Genomic DNA, 18031 nt, shown 5'->3' on the forward strand with positions numbered 1-18031 from the left:
AGCAAGAGTTCATTGATGAACACTTAAATAACGCTCTGGAAAACCTTATAACTTTAAGCAGCGAATTCCAGGAGAAGGATTCAGGTTGGGCTATAAAAAATTTTAAATATTTTGAGTTAACAATAATTAAACTGGAACACATCCCTGCAAGGGGGTATATAGAAGCTCCTAAAAAAATAAAATCACGAAATGCTATCATATCATCAATGTTAAAAATGTAGATGATTTTTGTTTCAAGTGGTGTATTTTAGCATCATTAGCATATAAAAGACATGCAGAAACTACATTTACAAGATCAGTTGAAAAAAGGTTGGCTCGAGACAAATTAGCAATCCCATCAAGCTATCGCATTTTAAACATAAACCAGGAAATAATTCATTATAACGGTTTTAGACTCGATTTTTCTGAGATTGAGTTTCCAATAACAAGCAAAGGAATAAAGCGATTCGAAAAAGCCAATGAGGATTTCAGCATCAATATATATGAAATTGATGATAATGGTAAAAACGTTGTGGGACCCACAGTGAGGACTAATAAAATTCGTCCTAATCATATAAACTTGCTAGGCATCAATAGTGATATGCAAATGATGCATTATGCCTATATAACGTGCATGAAGAAGTTATGCTATTCCCAACATAGTAAATCTCATAGTGCAGCATATTTTTGCGATAACTGTTTGCAATTTTATAGTACTACAAATACTATTCACGACACTAAGGAGTGTGGAAAAGTTGCGGCTCTATATCCAGAACCCAATACTAAAACCATATTTAAAAGTTGGTCGAAAAAACTTTCACCCCCAGTCGTAATTTATGCTGACATCGAGGCTGTTTTGGAAAATTTCCATAGAAATCTTAATGATCCCTCCAAATCATCGACTACTATGGCGCAGAGGCATACAGCATGTGCAGTTTCATTTTATGTTGCACATAAATACAATCCTCATCTAAATGAGATGTGGACATATGAAGGTAAATATTATAAAATAAATAAATAAATATAAATAAACTCTAAGCATTACGACTTCGTTATTTCAGGACCTGATTGTATTGAAAAATTCTGTCAAGTGCTTAGGGCTAAAACTGATGGCCTTTATGAGAAGTACTGGAAATCTAGTAAAAAGCCCATATATGAATTCAATATTTGGGATGAAGACTGTCAGGAACACGAAGCGTGCTGTGCCTGCGATGAGCAAATTTTGGTTGATGATCGTGAAAAATACTTCAATCAATTCACGGGCCAATATGTAGGGCCTATTCATAAGGTCTGTAAACAAACATTTAGATTAAGCGATCCCTTTTTCCCTGTAGTGTGTCACAACTTGTCTCGATATGACATCCACTTATTTGTAACATCGATAAGAGATGAATTGAAACCCATTCCTTGCAATAAAGAGTTATATATTGCGTTAACTCAAACTTGCAAGCTTGATTCACATCTTCATCAATATAAAATAAGATACATAGATTCAAATAGATTTTTAAATTCGAGTTTAGAAAAACTTGCTAGCTATATGGATGTATCCAATTTCAAAATATTGAACAGCAAATATCAAAACGAAAAATTTGACATGCTACGAAGAAAAGGAGTATTTCCCTATGACTATTTAGATAGTTTTCAAAAATTTGAGGAATCCCAGCTCCCTTCAAGGGAATATTTTTATAATTCTCTGAATGATGAGGAATGTAGCGTGGAAGATTATAACTTTGCTCAGAGCGTGTGGAGAATGTTTAACTGTACTAGTATTAGAGATTACTTAAAATTATACTTGGAAAGCGATGTTCTAATTCTTGCCGATGTATTCGAAAATTTTAGAACTCTTTGTTCACGAGTATACAGACTAGATCCCATTAATTATGTTACTGCTCCTTCAGTTTCATGGGATGCAATGCTTAAATACACAAAGATAGAATTGGAACTTATAAGTGATCCTGATATTTATAACTTTTTAAAAACTGCAGTCCGGGGAGGGTTGACTCAATGTACCCAAAGGATCGCTACAGCAAATAACAAATACTTAAATGACAAATTCAAGTCTAGCGATCCTATAAACTACCTGACATATATTGACGCCAACAATTTATATGGATGGGCTATGAGTCAACCACTTCCATATTCCAATTTTAAATTTCTAAGTAATAATGAAATTTTATCTTTCAACGCTCTTAATATACAGCAAGAGGTAATATAGGATACATATTAGAAGTAGATCTGAAATATCCTAAAAATGTTCATAATAAACATAATAGTTTACCATTCTGCCCCGAAAATAAAATTCCGCCAGGAGGAAAGCAGCCCAAATTAATAGCTGATTTATCAGATAAAAAGAATTATATAATACATTTAAAACAGCTGCAGTTATGTATAGAGCAAGGTATGATTGTAGAAAAAATATCTCGAATACTATCTTTTAAACAGTCCTGTTGGTTAAAGCCTTATATTGACCTAAATACAACACTAAGAAAATTAGCTGTAAATGAGTTTGAGATAAATTTTTTTAAATTAATGGTCAATGCCGTATACGGCAAAACGATGGAAAATGTAGAAAAGCGTCGTGAGGTTGCATTAGTCAAAAATTATGAATCCAGACAGAATTCCGCAGGGTTTAGACAACGCATAGCTAGACATAATTTTCACAGTGTTGAAGTCTTTTGAGATAATTTAGCTGCAATTGAATCAACTAAATCAAAAATTTATTATGATAAACCCATATACATTGGAGTTAGTGTATTAGAACTTTCAAAATGGTTAATGTACGACTATTTCTATAATTTCCATTCTGTAAAATGTCCATCATCAAAAATACTTTATATGGATACAGATTCATTTATTATATCATCAGAAGAAGATTTTTATGAACTAATTAAAGACAATCCTAGTCGCTTTGACACATCAAACTATCAAACCTCAAACAGATTCGGTATACATCGTGCTAATAACAAGGAACTAGGTTTAATGAAAGACGAAAATGCAGGTCGGATAATGACCTCTTTTGCAGGATTAAAAGCAAAAGCATACTCATATTTAGTTGCAAAAGATGATAGCTCTGACTTTGATAACGTAAAAAAGGTTAAAGGAGTCAAAAAGTCAGTAGTGAAAAGATTATCGCATGATCATTATATTGAATGCATTAAACATAAAAAAACTTATTATGGTCAGCAGAGAGTTATTCGAAGTAGAGGTCATAAAATATATACTGAAATTGTAAATAAGATAAGTCTTAATTATAAGGATGACAAGAGATTTATATTGCCTGATAATATTTCAACATTAGCTCATAATCACTTTGAAATTCAAAATATTTTATATTCTAGTAATGATACACAAAATATTGTATAAGTAATCTGAATTGAATATATTTAGATTTAGTATAAAAATATGATAAGTAATTGTATATTTTTATACCCGTACTCAAAAAAGAGTTAAGGGGTATATTAGATTTGTGGTAAAAGTGGATGTGTGTAACGCAGAGAAGGAAACGTTTCCGACCCCATAAAGTATATATATTCTTGATCAGCATCAATAGCCGAGTCGATAGAGCCATGTCTGTCTGTCCGTCTGTCCGTCTGTCCGTCTGACCGTCTGTCCGTCTGTCCGTCTGTCCGTCTTGTTTGACGCCTGGATCTCAGAGACTATAAGAGCTAGGGCAACCAAATTTGTTTTCCAGACTCATGTGATATCACACTGCTACAAGTGTATTTCAAAATTTCGCCCCGCCCCCTTCCGCCCCCACAAAGGACGAAAATCTGTGGCAGCCACAATTTTAAAGATACGATAAAACTGAAAGCGCAGTATCGTCGAAATTGCCCATATCTACCAGATTGCCGAATCTGAATGAGATCGGATCATAATTATAGCCAGAATGAAGAAATGAATTTTCTGTTGGTTCCCTCTCCTTCTCCAGCGCTGCTGACGCTACTGATTCTCTTTCTCGCTCGCACACTCTGCCGCGTTCAGTGCGCGAGGCAACCCTAGCGGAGGAGATGTAGAATCTAAATGGAACACGTAGAATCTACATGTTAGATGTAGAATAGACATTGTATATGTAGATGTAGATAGCAGATGTAGCAAAAAAATGTAAAATGTAAAATTTTTTTTTTTTTTCCAAAATTCTACAAAATCATAAGCTGTATATACTGACTGAGTACGGGTATACGGGTATACTTCTCGTTTGTATATATTTTGTATAACTTTTAATGAAAAATGTATGTATATAAAAAATAAAAAAAACAACATCAAAAATTGTTTGATGTTTAATTATTTTAATAAATTCTTTTTATCTATCCATGAATTGTGTGTTTCATCAAACCCTAACCATTTAACAAAAACTTTATCATGTTTTCTTCGGATTATTTTTTCAACTAAGAAAGCATTTTCATCTTTTACTTTTTGGAGTTCTTGATCATAAAAGGAGCCTTTGATCATTTCCCCCTTATAGTCCTCCAGTTCATATGTTACAGGATTGGTAGACTTGACTTTTAAAATTTTAAAAACTTCGGTTGTCCAGTTTGGTTCATATCCCTTCGTAAAAATACCTTTATATTTACTTATTCTAACAGGATCACCAATGGAAAACTTATTTTTGGGGAATACCTTGCAAATATTATAAACTGTTTTTAAAATAAACTCTTCATTTTGCTTGTCTACATCTATAGGACTCATTTTTATGGTTCTGTGATATGAATTATTATAATCATTTACTAAGTCCTGCAAGGCATGAATCCATACATGATTACCCTGCATACTAAACATTTTCCACATACGATTTTTTAATGTTCTATTAAAACGTTCACAAATAGATGCCTTGAGGTGTGTATATGTATGGTAATGGTTTATGTTGTTTATTCGCATTAACTCTCCAAAGGAACTATTGAAAAACTCCTTTCCTTGATCGGATTGAATATTTTTAGGGATATGTTTAGATATATTAAATATTCTCTTCATTGCTGATGACACATCTGAAGCTGTTTTAGACTTAACGGGAGCTGCATATGAAAACTTCGAGAACGTATCAATCACTGTTATCAAATATCTAAATCCTTTATTTTCCTTATAAAAGGGGATCATTTCAACTAAGTCTATTTGCCAAGTGTCATTAATGCCCTTTTGAACGAATTTGCGACGAGTAAAGTTTTTTCTAGCAGGCTTATGTATTTCATTAACAACTTGCTGCTTACTCATTTTTATTAATTTTTACTTTTAATATTATTGTTGATTGATTGCTTATTTAATAGTGTTTGCTTATACTCGAGAACATCGCGTTTTCTTTGATTACACATTTTTTTGGAAATTTCGAAACATAACCGGGTTAAATCTATTTCAACATTTCTATCATAAGTTCCGTCTAAATCAGATAGTTGAACATCAAATTTTTGCAATTCTGCACACTTAGGAATAATGTTATTATAGTAAAGAAATGTAATTTGTTGTTTAGGTATCGTATTCCAACATAAAAATGTAGTAAAAAAAATGCCTAATCTTAAAAATTATCTCCAGGACTCACTATCAAATTCAATTTTATTTCCAAACTGATTTATTATAAAAACATACTGCTTATCGGATTTTCGAAATCTAAAATTACATTTTATAGTACCTAATAATGGATGGTCTATAATTGTATCAGGCATCAAGAAATCATACTGATCAAGTTTTAATTGAATATACTCCTTGTATGTAACCAATTTCATCCATTCATCTTTATCTAATCCAACGAAATTGTTTTTGCTTTGCTGCATCCAGATCATGGGAGTGAATTTTCTTGAAGTTGAAAACCCACACTTTAACTTTAAATTATGTATTACATAATATTCGAGTCCGAATATGACTTCGTGATCCTGCTTCTTTCTAGTAGACCTAATTCTTTTTTGATTGAAGCGTGTCCATTAGAGTTGAATGCTTTTTTTAAACTGAGAACTATTACTGAAATGAGCTGTATATAAAGGAGAAAGCTATCACCGACTCATTTAGTTTATTACAAAATCTCAAGCCAACATGAACACAATCGACAGGAAATCAAGCGTTATTGTTGATTTTCAATATCTCTTTGGAAATAACAAACAAATTTTTATTAAGGAATTAGCGTTTATGCAAGTAACTCCAAACTTCTTTCATTTCAAACCACCATACAACCTAAATGAATTGGATAATGAAATGATTAAACAACAAAACATACATCATCACACCATAAATGGATTGGAATGGTCAGACGGTGAAATATCATATTTAAGATTAGGTGAAATACTTTCACCACTAAACAGATTTAACACTGTCATTGTAAGAGGTGAAATTAAAAAAAAGTTTTTATCAAAGTATTTAACAAATAACATTATTGATATCGATATTGGAAAAAGTCTGACCTTATATCCAAATTTTTTTACCAACTGTAGAATTCACAAAAAAATGCCTCTTAGATGTGCTCTAAATAATTTATTTAAGCTTTTTGTTATCTTGGAAAATTCAAATTATAATGTATACTGTAATGGTGATTCATATGTATAGAATTTCAGTATGTATTAAGCATTGGAATTAACTAGTTGATTAAAATGGATACATTTAAGCGTTTGTTTGAAAATGATCCACGCAAAAAAGGATACTCCCAAGTTGTTTATTGTAATTATTGCGGATCTGATACTCATTTTGAAAAAAACTGTCACAAAAAACGCGATCAGGAGAAACCTAATTAAATTATAGAAAACATTTATAAATGATTAATAAATAAAAATTACTAAAAAATGTTTAAACAATTTATACATCCTTTTACAATGCTAATTTGTGGTCCTTCAGGGTCTGGAAAGACAACGTTTTTAGAAAATTTAATAAACAAAAGGAATGAAATGCTAAGTATTTCAATTGATCGAATACTGTGGTGTTATGGTGAGGAACACGCTAAACCAAATTTCAATAACATCGAATACTATAAAGGAATTCCTGAAACAATTGAAAATGAAGCTAATGAACCCATTCTTTTAATATTAGATGACTTGATGATGGGTGCATTTAATAAAAATGTATGCGAGCTTTTCACGAGAGGATCTCACCACAGGAACTTATCTGTAATAGTAGTTACACAAAACATATTTCATAAATCATCACATACGCGAGATATTTCTCTAAACACAAAATACATCGTTGCATTCAAAAACCCCAGAGATAAACTGCAATTTCAATGCTTGGCAAGACAAATTTATCCTGAGAACTCTCAGGAACTATTTAGAATATATAAGGAGGTTACAGATGAGCCACATGGTTATTTACTTATTGACCTTACTCAGGGAATAAATGATCTCTTGAGATTTCGAACAGATATTTTTAATTCTGTGTACACAATTTGCTTTGCTGATGAAAATGGTTTACAAAAAGAATCTAAATCGATTGAAAGCGAACAAACATTTATTGTATGTGCTCAAAAGGGCTAACCACAAACTTCGAAATGCAATTATAAGTAATTGTGATATTGAGTCGGTGAAAGCATTAGTGGAAATAGTATTGAACACATTACAAGGAAATCATAAGATATCAAAATCTCAACTATATGCTCTCAAAAAGTATAAAAATGCATTACGTTATATTTCATGTCCAAAACGTTCAATCAATTCCAAGAGAAAAGTTCTCATCCAAAAGGGAGGATTTTTACCAATTCTAATCAGTTCATTGCTTTCGGGGATTTTTGGAAAAATATTAAGCAATGTTTAGAAATACGCATCAATTAAGCAAAGTAATTTTAATGCGTCCGAATGCTTATCAAAAACTAATAAAAGGTGAAAATGAAAACGATTTAATAAATATAACATTTTTACCTTTTTTAAATGATAAGAAAACTAGTGACTATAATAAATGGATTAAAATACGTCAAGAATTGTGTTACTATCAAAATAAAAAAAGAAATAAGACAATGGATGTACGACCTAGTCTGAAAACATCACATCCATCATCTAAAACCATTGGAACACAAACACAAGACGACTCAGTCGGGTTTGATGTAATGCCCACAACTGATATTCTTTACAATAAAAATAATGTTAACCCAAAAAAGGATTTCTCAATAGATAATGAGTCACATGATTTACCTAATCTCAGCGACGATGATGATTTAAAGCCTGAAAAAACTTTTAAGTCAACGCATAAAAAACGTAAAGTAAAGGACACTTCATTTTTAGAAACACCATTTTTAGACACTCAAGTATCAAAAATACAAGCAGTATCTAAAGTAAAGCTTACCGATAAGCAGCAAAAACTAAGAGCAAAACTTAAGAGGGATAAAAGTGAACCAAAACCATTACAAGACTTGAAATACGTAAGCGGACGGGAAAAGTTGAGTAGATCTGTTAGAAACAAAGAGCCTTTGCAAATTGGAAAAAACAAAATTAATTGGGTTTCCTACAATTAATAAACGGAGCAGAACATAAAACAAAAAATGACATTTACAACACAGTTTTTCGTTACATTACTCAGTAATGATTCGTTAAATGTCTTTAATGATAACGTTAAGTGTGCATTTACAAACATTGTAAATAATCCTGAAAATATGAATGACGAATGGGAAGTTGGAATCACAGACTTATATCTTAATAAATGTACACCAGTCAATCATAATAATTCCTCGATTATATCTACCGAAACAACAGAATTCGTTATTAGCTTAGTAAATGGGGAAACATTTAGATATGAAAATGAATCAATTGAGTCTGAAGTTTTTGAAAATGGATTGATTTTTGTTTACACTGACATTATTAAACCAAGATGTGTAGGAAACAAGAGACCCCAATGTCTTCGAGTATTATATTTCAATGGAAAAGAGCAACTCATGCAATTCAAAAATATTGAATATTATCCTATTGAAATATGGTCACCAAAGGAAATTTCAATATTAATTACTGATTCCAAAGGATATAAAGTACCATTTGAATCTTCAACAGTTCCAATATTTATTACTCTACACTTCAGAAAACGAATCGAAATGCTATAAATAAAACTGTACAAATCTAAATTAGTTCAGAGTAGAAATAGTCATCATGACGAGATCTTATCAACAATATTATTTAAATCAATGTGGTGGTGGGTTAAATCATATAGGAAGTCTATATGTGACACCCAGAGTTATCCAACAAGGTAGAGGAATTGGAAATTTTTTTAGTGGGCTTTTTAATTATATAAAACCACTCTTCCTTTCGGGGATAAACGCTATTAAAAATCAAGCCTCTGAAACTGGAAAGGCTGTAATAAATGAGTTTGGTCGAAAACCTTTAAGAAACATTATCCAAGAACAAAGCAAAATTGCATTGCAAAATCTGTCAAATAAAGCAATAAATAAATTTACACGATTCCAAAATGGTGAAGGTAAAAAGAATAAAAAGAGAAGGTCTAGGAAAAAACGAGCTCATTTATCATCTAAACAAGGACGCAAACATACGCAGTCGAGACCAATAAAGAAAAAATCCTCCAAGAAATTAAATATAAAAGATATTTTTTCGAAATCAAAATGACCACCCATATAGAATGTATGAAAAGCGAATTGGATCTGTTTGAACCACATCCCACACAAAGCTCTATTCTGAGAACTGAAGAAGTTTCATACAATCCCATAGCTTCATTGGACAGCGCCTCTTCAATTGAATTCGTTTGCTTAGGAAATGGTGAAACATATCGAGATCTGTCAAGTGTTTACTTAAGACTTGTTGTACAACTAAGAAAAAATGATAATGGAAGCATTGAAGGAGACAATGTTGGAGTAGTGAATAATATTTTACATTCAATGTTCAGAAGTTCGTCTGTATATTTAAATAATATATTGGTTTCTCAGAGTGATAATAACTATCATTATAGATCGTATTTGCAAACGATTTTAAACTATGGTAGTGACGCCACTGAAAGTCACTTAACCACTCAAGGCTATTATCCTAACTATGGTAAATTATTATCTGGTAGATATGTTAATACCGATGGATCCGTTTTGCTTAAAAAAATTTTTCAAAACAGTAATAAGGTTGAACTTTTTGGAAAAGTTAATGGAGATATATTTAATCAACCAAAACTGCTTATAAATAATGTTGATTTAAGAATAACTTTTAACATTGAAAAAACAGCATTTTATTTAATGGAATCTGAAACTGAATCAAATCTAAAGATATTGGAAGCACAACTCTTCATGAACCACATAACTATTAATCCAAGCATTTTATTGGCTCATCATCATGTTTTACAAACTAAAAATGCTATTTATCCATATAGCAAAGCCCAAGTAAAATCATTTACAATATACCCAGGAAATAATACATTATCAATTGACAATGCAGTTATTGGACAGATTCCTAATTTTTTGGCTTTTTGCATGGTAAAAAACAAATCATATTCTGGCAATCGAACTTTGAATCCTTTCAATTTTGAACATTTTAAAATTCAACGCTTTAATCTATTGGTTAATGGTGTGCAAGTACCATCGCAGGCTCTTGAGTTTGATTTCTCGAACTCTGAAAATGCACAAAGCTCTAGAGGTTATAATATGCTATTCAGAGCAAGTGGAATAAGACATTATGATCGAGGCTTGCAAATTACAAAGGAAATGTATGATAAAAATAGTTTTATATTAGCATTTGACTTAACTGCTGACCATTATAATTCAACCCATTGCTCAAACTTAATTTCTCAAGGAGCCATTCGAATTGAAGGACGATTTTCGGAACCTCTTACTGAAGCAGTTACTTGTTTGGTATACTGTGAATATGACTCAATGATTGATATTGATAAACATCGAAATATTCGGGTTCTATTATAAAAATGAATTTGAATGAATTGCAAATCAATAATTTGCTTTCTAAGCATTCAAAAACAAAAAAGGTTTTTAAAGGAGTTTATCCCTCTGATAAGCTTCCTAAAGTAATTTCTAAATATCCTGCTCTAATAATAGCAAACACAGATTCATCACAACGTCCAGGAACTCATTGGGTTGCTTTCTACTTTGAAAGCAAAAATTCAGCTGAATTTTTTGATTCCTATGGTCAATATCCTCAGAAAAAAGAATTTTTACAATTATTAAGAAAAAATTCAATGAAGTTTACATTTAATAAACAATCACTTTGTTAATGTGTGATTGTGTGTGTGTTTTGGTATGCATACGGTACATAAACCGTCTACAAATTTGTCGTCGCAACTAGAACTTGAACCAGTTGGACTGCGGAGAGGGATTCCTACGTCGAGCAAATGAGGGTCTGAAGACACGGCGACAGCCTCTGTTGATTGCAGTTGTAGAGAATGAGTGAACAGGCAGTGATGGTACTGTTTCTGATACTGATTTTATTCAACAAACTTAATTTCTATTTATAGGTAAAGAGAACAAAAGGTACAGAAAGTGCTGAGTCTAGTAAGAATATGGTAAAAGGGAATTGGAATTAATATTGAATTTATTTGGGTTTTATATGATATTTTGTTATTGGGCAATTGTGATAGTCAGCAATTGCACCAGTGTTTTTGCCCTCTGACGAGCGATCGCATCGTTGGCAGAAATTGCTGCAGAAGCGGTTATTGTTGACTCAGCTACAATGCCTTGTCGTTTGTTATTATGTCTCCCGTTACATGGGTCGACCTGACTTATTCGATATAGTGTATATATGTAATATTAATTACTGCATAAATATGCGACTGAACATTCTCCCGGCCGTTGAACTGGTGTTCAACCATCGCCCAAGTCGACTGAAAAGCGGCGTGGAATGGGGATCTTATTTATTTATTTACTTATTTCCTAGTGCGACAAGAAAGTTTCTTATAAATTAATGCACTAGTCACAAAACATGAAACGTTAAAGGAAATTAATTCTTTGTTTGGGTGTTAGTCGATATGATTAACCTACTTAGCCTATTTATATTTTTATGTTAATTTTTGATTTTTTATTTATTTAATTTGTAGTTTTATTATATTTATTTTGCTATTACTGTTTTTATTATTTTTACTTATATTACTATTAATAGTTTTTTAAGTATAAATTTAATTTTTCCCTATATTGCGATGCACTACTAATTTTCTTTAGGTTTTGTGGTAGCTGATTCCACAGACGAATAGCATGTATAAAAAATTGCCGCTCGGAACAGCCAAGCTTGTAACGAATATTAATAATATTGTTGGTTCTTGCAGACACACCAAAACGCAGCTTTTCATATAAATAGCTCGGTTCTCCTGTATAAACGATTTTATGCAACATTATTAAAGTTCTGTAGTCTTTCCAAGTTTCAAACTTCATCTGATTGATGCTGTCAGCCAAACTGGATATGTGTTCACCCCTCTTAACATTGAAGACATATCTAGCTACATTATTGTATGCCACTTTTAGTCTGTGCTGAGATGCCCTATCACAATTTCCAAAAATTTCAATACCATAACAAAGCGTGGGTATAAGATATGTTTTGGCTATTAAGAGTCTGAGTTGTTTTGGCAAAAATTGCTGAGTCAAGGAAAGTTGTCTTATTATACCATACGTTTTACCGGCTGCCTTGGTTACTTGGTCACTCCAGGACAATGTCTTGTTTATGGTGATTCCAAGATTAACAGCCTGATCCACATATTCAATTAGCGTGTTATTTATTGATAATTTAGGCAGATTTTCCGTGCTCAGCAACCTTTTATATATAATAATACATTTAGATTTGACAGGGTTTAGCGACAATCCATTACAGTTGGCCCATTTACTAACGTTCGACAGTTCAACATTACACAACAATACACACTCATTTATTCTGCTTAACGGACAACTAACATACATTTGGACATCATCGGCATACATATGAACTTTACACTTGGATAACGAACCAGGGAGATCATTAACATATAGGGTGAAGAGGAGTGGACCAAGGATTGAACCTTGGGGTACTCCGCGTCTCACAGGTAGAAATGTTGATATTTCACTGTCAGTTTTCACAGCTTGGCTTCTTCCATGCAGATAGGACGATATTAGTTTTACTGCAGTGTTAGTAAAATTAAAGAATTTGTTTAACTTAGTACATAGGATATTGTGGTCTACCGTGTCAAAAGCTTTACTAAAGTCCAAGAGTGTCAGAAATGTAACCTTACTATCGTCAAGTTCCTCTCTAATGTTTTCTGTGACATCTAAAATGGCAGTAGTACAGCTTCGGAATTTACGGAAGCCGGATTGTTTATTGCACAATAACGAATGTTGTACTAGGTAATTATTGATTTGTTGTGCCATGAGATTTTCGAGTACCTTTGATAGGTAGGGCAGGATAGATATTGGCCTGTAGTCATTTTTTGCCTTTGGTATTGGAATTACTTTGGCCAATTTCCACTGATCTGGGAAACTTGATGTTGTAAGCGCTGTGTTGCATATATGAGTTACATGATTGATTATCCTAGGCAAAATCATTTTAATAAATTTGGGATGCTGATTATCCATACCAACAGCCTTTGACTTAATTTTAAGGGCGGAACTCAGGACATCACAGGGAGTTACGCACATGAAACTAAAGCTATTATCACAGTCAGTATTTGTTACGGCGTCAATGTAAGGGTTAGTCATGTTTTCAGGTACGGTCGATTGCACAAATTTTCTGTTCAGTTCGTTAGCATCAGCAGTAATTTTAGGGGAAGCTTTCAGGTTTCCTATGCCAAGTTTTTTAAGCTCACCCCATCTTTGCTTAGTTGATATGGCGTTGTTGAATTTTTCAGCGTAATGGTGACTTTTTATACCCGTACTCAAAAAAGAGTTAAGGGGTATATTAGATTTGTGGTAAAAGTGGATGTGTGTAACGCAGAGAAGGAAACGTTTCCGACCCCATAAAGTATATATATTCTTGATCAGCATCAATAGCCGAGTCGATAGAGCCATGTCTGTCTGTCCGTCTGTCCGTCTGTCCGTCTGTCCGTCTGTCTGTCTGTCCGTCTTGTTGAGCGCCTAGATCTCAGAGACTTAAGAGCTAGGGCAACCAAATTTGGTTTCCACACTCGTGATATCACACTGCTACAAGTGTATTTCAAAATTTCGCCCCGCCTCCTTCCGCCCCCACAAAGGACGAAAATCTGTGGCAGGCACATTTTTAAAGATACGATAAAACTAAAAACGCAGTATATAGAGAATGCCCATACCTACCAGACTGCCGAATCTGAATCAGATCAGATCATAATTATAGCCAGAATGAAGAAATTAATTTTCAGTTGCTTCCCCTGTCCGCCCTCCCGACGACGACAACGAAACTCATTTTCCTTCTCGCTCGCACACTCTGCCGCGTTCAGTGCGCGAGCAACCCCTAGCGGAGGAGAGTTAGAATCTAAATGGAGCATGTACATTGTACAATCTACATGTTAGATGTAGAATATACATTGTAGATGTAGATGTAGATATCAGATGTAGCAAAAAAATGGAAAATGTAAAATTTTTTTTTTTTCTAAAATTCTAAAAAATCATAAGATCAAAAATGTATATACTGACTGAGTACGGGTATAAGTAGAGTCGCGTCCCCAGAAGCGACTCGCACGTTCCTTCTCGTTTCAGTTGCGATCATTTTAGTTACTGTCCGTCTTAAAATTTTAAACTGCTGGTAATGCTCAGGAGTCTTGTATCTCTTCCACTTAGAATATGCAATATTACGTTCCCTTACTTTACAAGCAATACCTCGATTGAACCAAGGTTTTTGGCTAGCTTTAAGAGTTTTCCTTTTTAAAGGTACATGCCTATCATACAGTGCGTCAATGTACGCGGACAATTGTCTTAGTTGAGAGTTTACGTCCGTTAGTGAGTATATTGCATTCCAATTATATAAGTCAATTTCAGTACAAAGTAGCCTAATATTAATGTTCTTAAAGTCCCTTAAATAAATGATTTGGTCAGTCAGATGTGGGTTAAATTCATACGTCAGGTAAATTAAATCATGCTTAGAAAATACTGGTACGTCAATTTGGTCATATAATAGAATTTTATTAATATCACTAACGAAAAAAACATCTAGTAGCGTATTAATAGTATTAGAAAAGTGTGTTGGCATGGACGAATTAACAAGGTTTAAACCCAAAGACGACATTGCATCGGCAAGGTGTCGTTCAGTTAGCATATTGCTGTTAAGGTCTCCAGTTATGACTGTGTCTTCGTAACTTAAAGATAGAGTCGTAATTGTGTCAATTGCGTCTGAATAGTCAGTAGAACGATTAGGTCTATAAAGACAGCCAATAAGAATTTTTGGTGAACTCCCTCTACCAGTGACTTCAAGAAACAAGTACTCTATTGCGCTTCCACTGGGTTGTTTACTTACTACTTTGGTTTTTAGTTTGTTGTTAGTGTATATTGCAACCCCACCTGCATGACCTTCTCGATCAGATCGATATAAATCATAGCCGTCACAAGTGATCAAGACATCGTCTAGTTGAGAGACAAACCACGTTTCAGAGACACATATTACATCTACGTTGGACTTCACAAACAAATACCTGAACTCTTCAATTTTTTGGCAAAGACTTTGTGCATTTATATGGCATATTTGTAAGCCGATTTTCTGCTTAGCAAGAACCTTGATAATTGTGTTGCTATTCTCTGTGGATCTTCTTATATTAGTGTGCATATTTTCCCTATCAGTAGCACACGCAATTTACAAATTAGGTATAAATATATAAACAAAACATTTAATGCGAAACATATAGTACTTACAGAACTAACACTGAACTTGACAGGTAAGAGAGCAGAGGAAAGCATCGGTTTAGCGAAAGCTATCATCATTTTTATGAGTATTTGCCTGCTCTTCTCTATTCTCTTCACTGTGCCTAGTATTAGCATTAATTAAGGGAGGTTGGACGCGTAATGCATGGAGCTCTTTCAAATTAAATATCATCATTACCTCCGCTCCCGCAGATTGAGTTACATGCACTACTGCACGACGTGTGAAAACCGAAGAGAGACACTTGAGCTTTTTTAAGCGCATTGCCTCTTTAAAGATTTCATACGTCTCTCTTGAGAGCTGCTCGTTAATGTAGAAGGCAGCTTGAGAGTTTATACCCAAAAGCTGCAGGGTTAGCGGTTGTTTAAGCTCCCGCCGATAATTGCCAACTGCTCGCAACAGAGCGGCCTTATCTCGCACGTGCTCCAGTTTAACAATTATAGTTGGATCAGTGGCAGCGTTTTTGTTGTGCCGTGTGATGCGGAAAATTTCTTTAATTCTCGGTGGCGGTGTGAGCTTTAAAGCAAAACACAGTGAGTGAAATTGAGTTTTCAGATTCTCCTCCTGGCTGAGAGGAACACCGTGTACCCGCAGGTCACAAGCAATGCTTTGATTTGCTTGCTCGGCCAGTTTTACCTCCATCTCGCCCACCTGTCCCCGCAGTGTGTGCATTTCTCCAACTTCGGTCTCCAGCTCCAGAACCCGAACTTTCAATTGTTGGACCACACCAACCTCCGACTCCAGATGGTGTACCCGCTGAGTGAGATTTTTGATTTCTCCGGTCATCACCTTCAGCCTATCCTGAAGATCAAGCAGAATGCGATCCTCAGATTGCCTAATGCTGTCTGTGATTTGCTGGAGCTGCTCACTCATCTTCTGTTCGATGAGCTGGACCAAGAGGGGGGAAGGGGCTTCCGACGAACGAGCGACTTTCAGGTCCGTAGACGTTTGTTCCCGCTGGCGTTTTGGTGCTGGTGGCATTTTGAGTGTTTTTGTGTGTTTTTTGTATTTTTGAGTGATTAACCGTTTATTTTTGAGTGTTGCTTGAAAGTGAGTGAGAGTTTATTTTTGTTTGTGTATGCTTTGGTTTTGGCTATTGCTGTGTATGTGTTTGTGTAATTGCCTCCCGGGCAAATTAAATTGTGAACAGACGTAGTTTTAGTTATTGTATGTTCCTCTTTCGTAGTTGAAATGATTTGTGCCTCGTAACTATGTGTTAAACGCGCTAGTAGATGTTTAATTTGCTGGTTTAAACCGATTTTTAAGTTAAACAGACGGAGCGACTCGCAAAAAGAGTGTAATCTCACAGGGTTGCCGTACGGTCTGTGGTCGATCGGCGGTGATGATCCGCGTGGCTCTGCTTGGTTGATTGTTGACGGCCTTGGGTTCCATGATTGATACTTCTTCCGGAGAATGAACGCAATAATCAATAGCATTGATATTGCTAGGGCAGCATAAGTAGCGATTTGATGATGCTGCACTGTGTTGAGATGGTGTGGCAGGCTTTGTTGATTGATTGCCACTAATTGCAGGCGTAAATCTTCCAATTCTTGAAGATAGTCTGATGTCTGGTTCTCCAATTGTGCAGTTGCTGGCGGAAGGGGTGTCGTTGGTAAGCGTATGTCCCCAAATCGAGTGTAGGTTGATTTGACTTCACTGATTGTTGTGCTGAAGGTACTGATGCTTATTTCTGTATTGCGAGCAGTGCATCCAGGTGACAGTGAGAGCAAGCCAGTTCCTTCTAGTTGTATGGTTGATGGAGACCCGTTGCAAACTGCCTGAAGTCTCATTGTAGAGTGTGTTGCAAAAATCCATTTATTTGCTTGCTGAGTTTTGGACCACACCATGTCCGCCTTCGTGTGGGTCACTTCACATAAAGGTGCTGTTTTATTGTTAAACAGCTGAAACTCACAGCGGTTGTCGACATTGAAGACTGTTTGATGATCAAAGCAGATGTATTCTGCGTTGAGTAGTTTAAAGCAGCGTCGAAATTCTTCTGGAGTAAATCCCATGAATTGATCTCGGTGAGTGTTTACAGTGATTATGGTTGTTTTGAGATTGAACAAGCTCCAACTTGTTGAGTCCCAGACCGGAATCGGCATGATACTGAAAACTTCGAGCTGAAATGTTGAAACTAACGGTAGTGTCACCTTGAAAATGACGTGTGTGGTAGTCAGTGTTCCTTCGGCTCGCATTAGCCTGTATAATTGTATCACATTTTGTGTTGTGACAGGCAGCATTTGATCAGCTGGCAAGTGATCCCGGATTTGGTCTAGTTGCTCTCTTAATTGCTCAGGAGATACTAGCGTTGGGCTTATTGTCCGATGGTGAATGCCGATTAATACATCAGATATGTCAGACTGCATACGTTGAAGACTCGTTGT

The 18031-nt window shown here is 34.6% G+C and overlaps 1 protein-coding gene across 2 annotated transcripts; it reads left to right on the plus strand.

Moving 5' to 3' along the window:
- Nucleotides 1-8819: 8819 nt before the first annotated feature.
- Nucleotides 8820-10776, plus strand: LOC121405409. Of its 2 annotated transcripts, none has more exons than XR_005968548.1 (2): nucleotides 8820-9764; nucleotides 9826-10776. XR_005968548.1 is itself a non-coding variant. In XM_041596083.1 (2 exons), the coding sequence occupies exons 1-2, from the start codon at nucleotides 9482-9484 to the stop codon at nucleotides 10772-10774; spliced, it is 1236 nt and encodes a 411-aa protein (XP_041452017.1). In that variant the 5' UTR covers nucleotides 9275-9481; the 3' UTR covers nucleotides 10775-10776. The 2 variants fall into 2 exon arrangements, 1 of the variants encoding a protein (XP_041452017.1); XM_041596083.1 differs by having other exon boundaries at nucleotides 9275-9768.
- The last annotated feature ends 7255 nt before the right edge of the window (nucleotides 10777-18031 follow it).

This window comes from Drosophila obscura, unplaced genomic scaffold, assembly GCF_018151105.1.
Source record: "Drosophila obscura isolate BZ-5 IFL unplaced genomic scaffold, ASM1815110v1 contig_95, whole genome shotgun sequence".
In the NCBI taxonomy this organism is placed as follows: Eukaryota; Metazoa; Arthropoda; class Insecta; order Diptera; family Drosophilidae; genus Drosophila; species Drosophila obscura.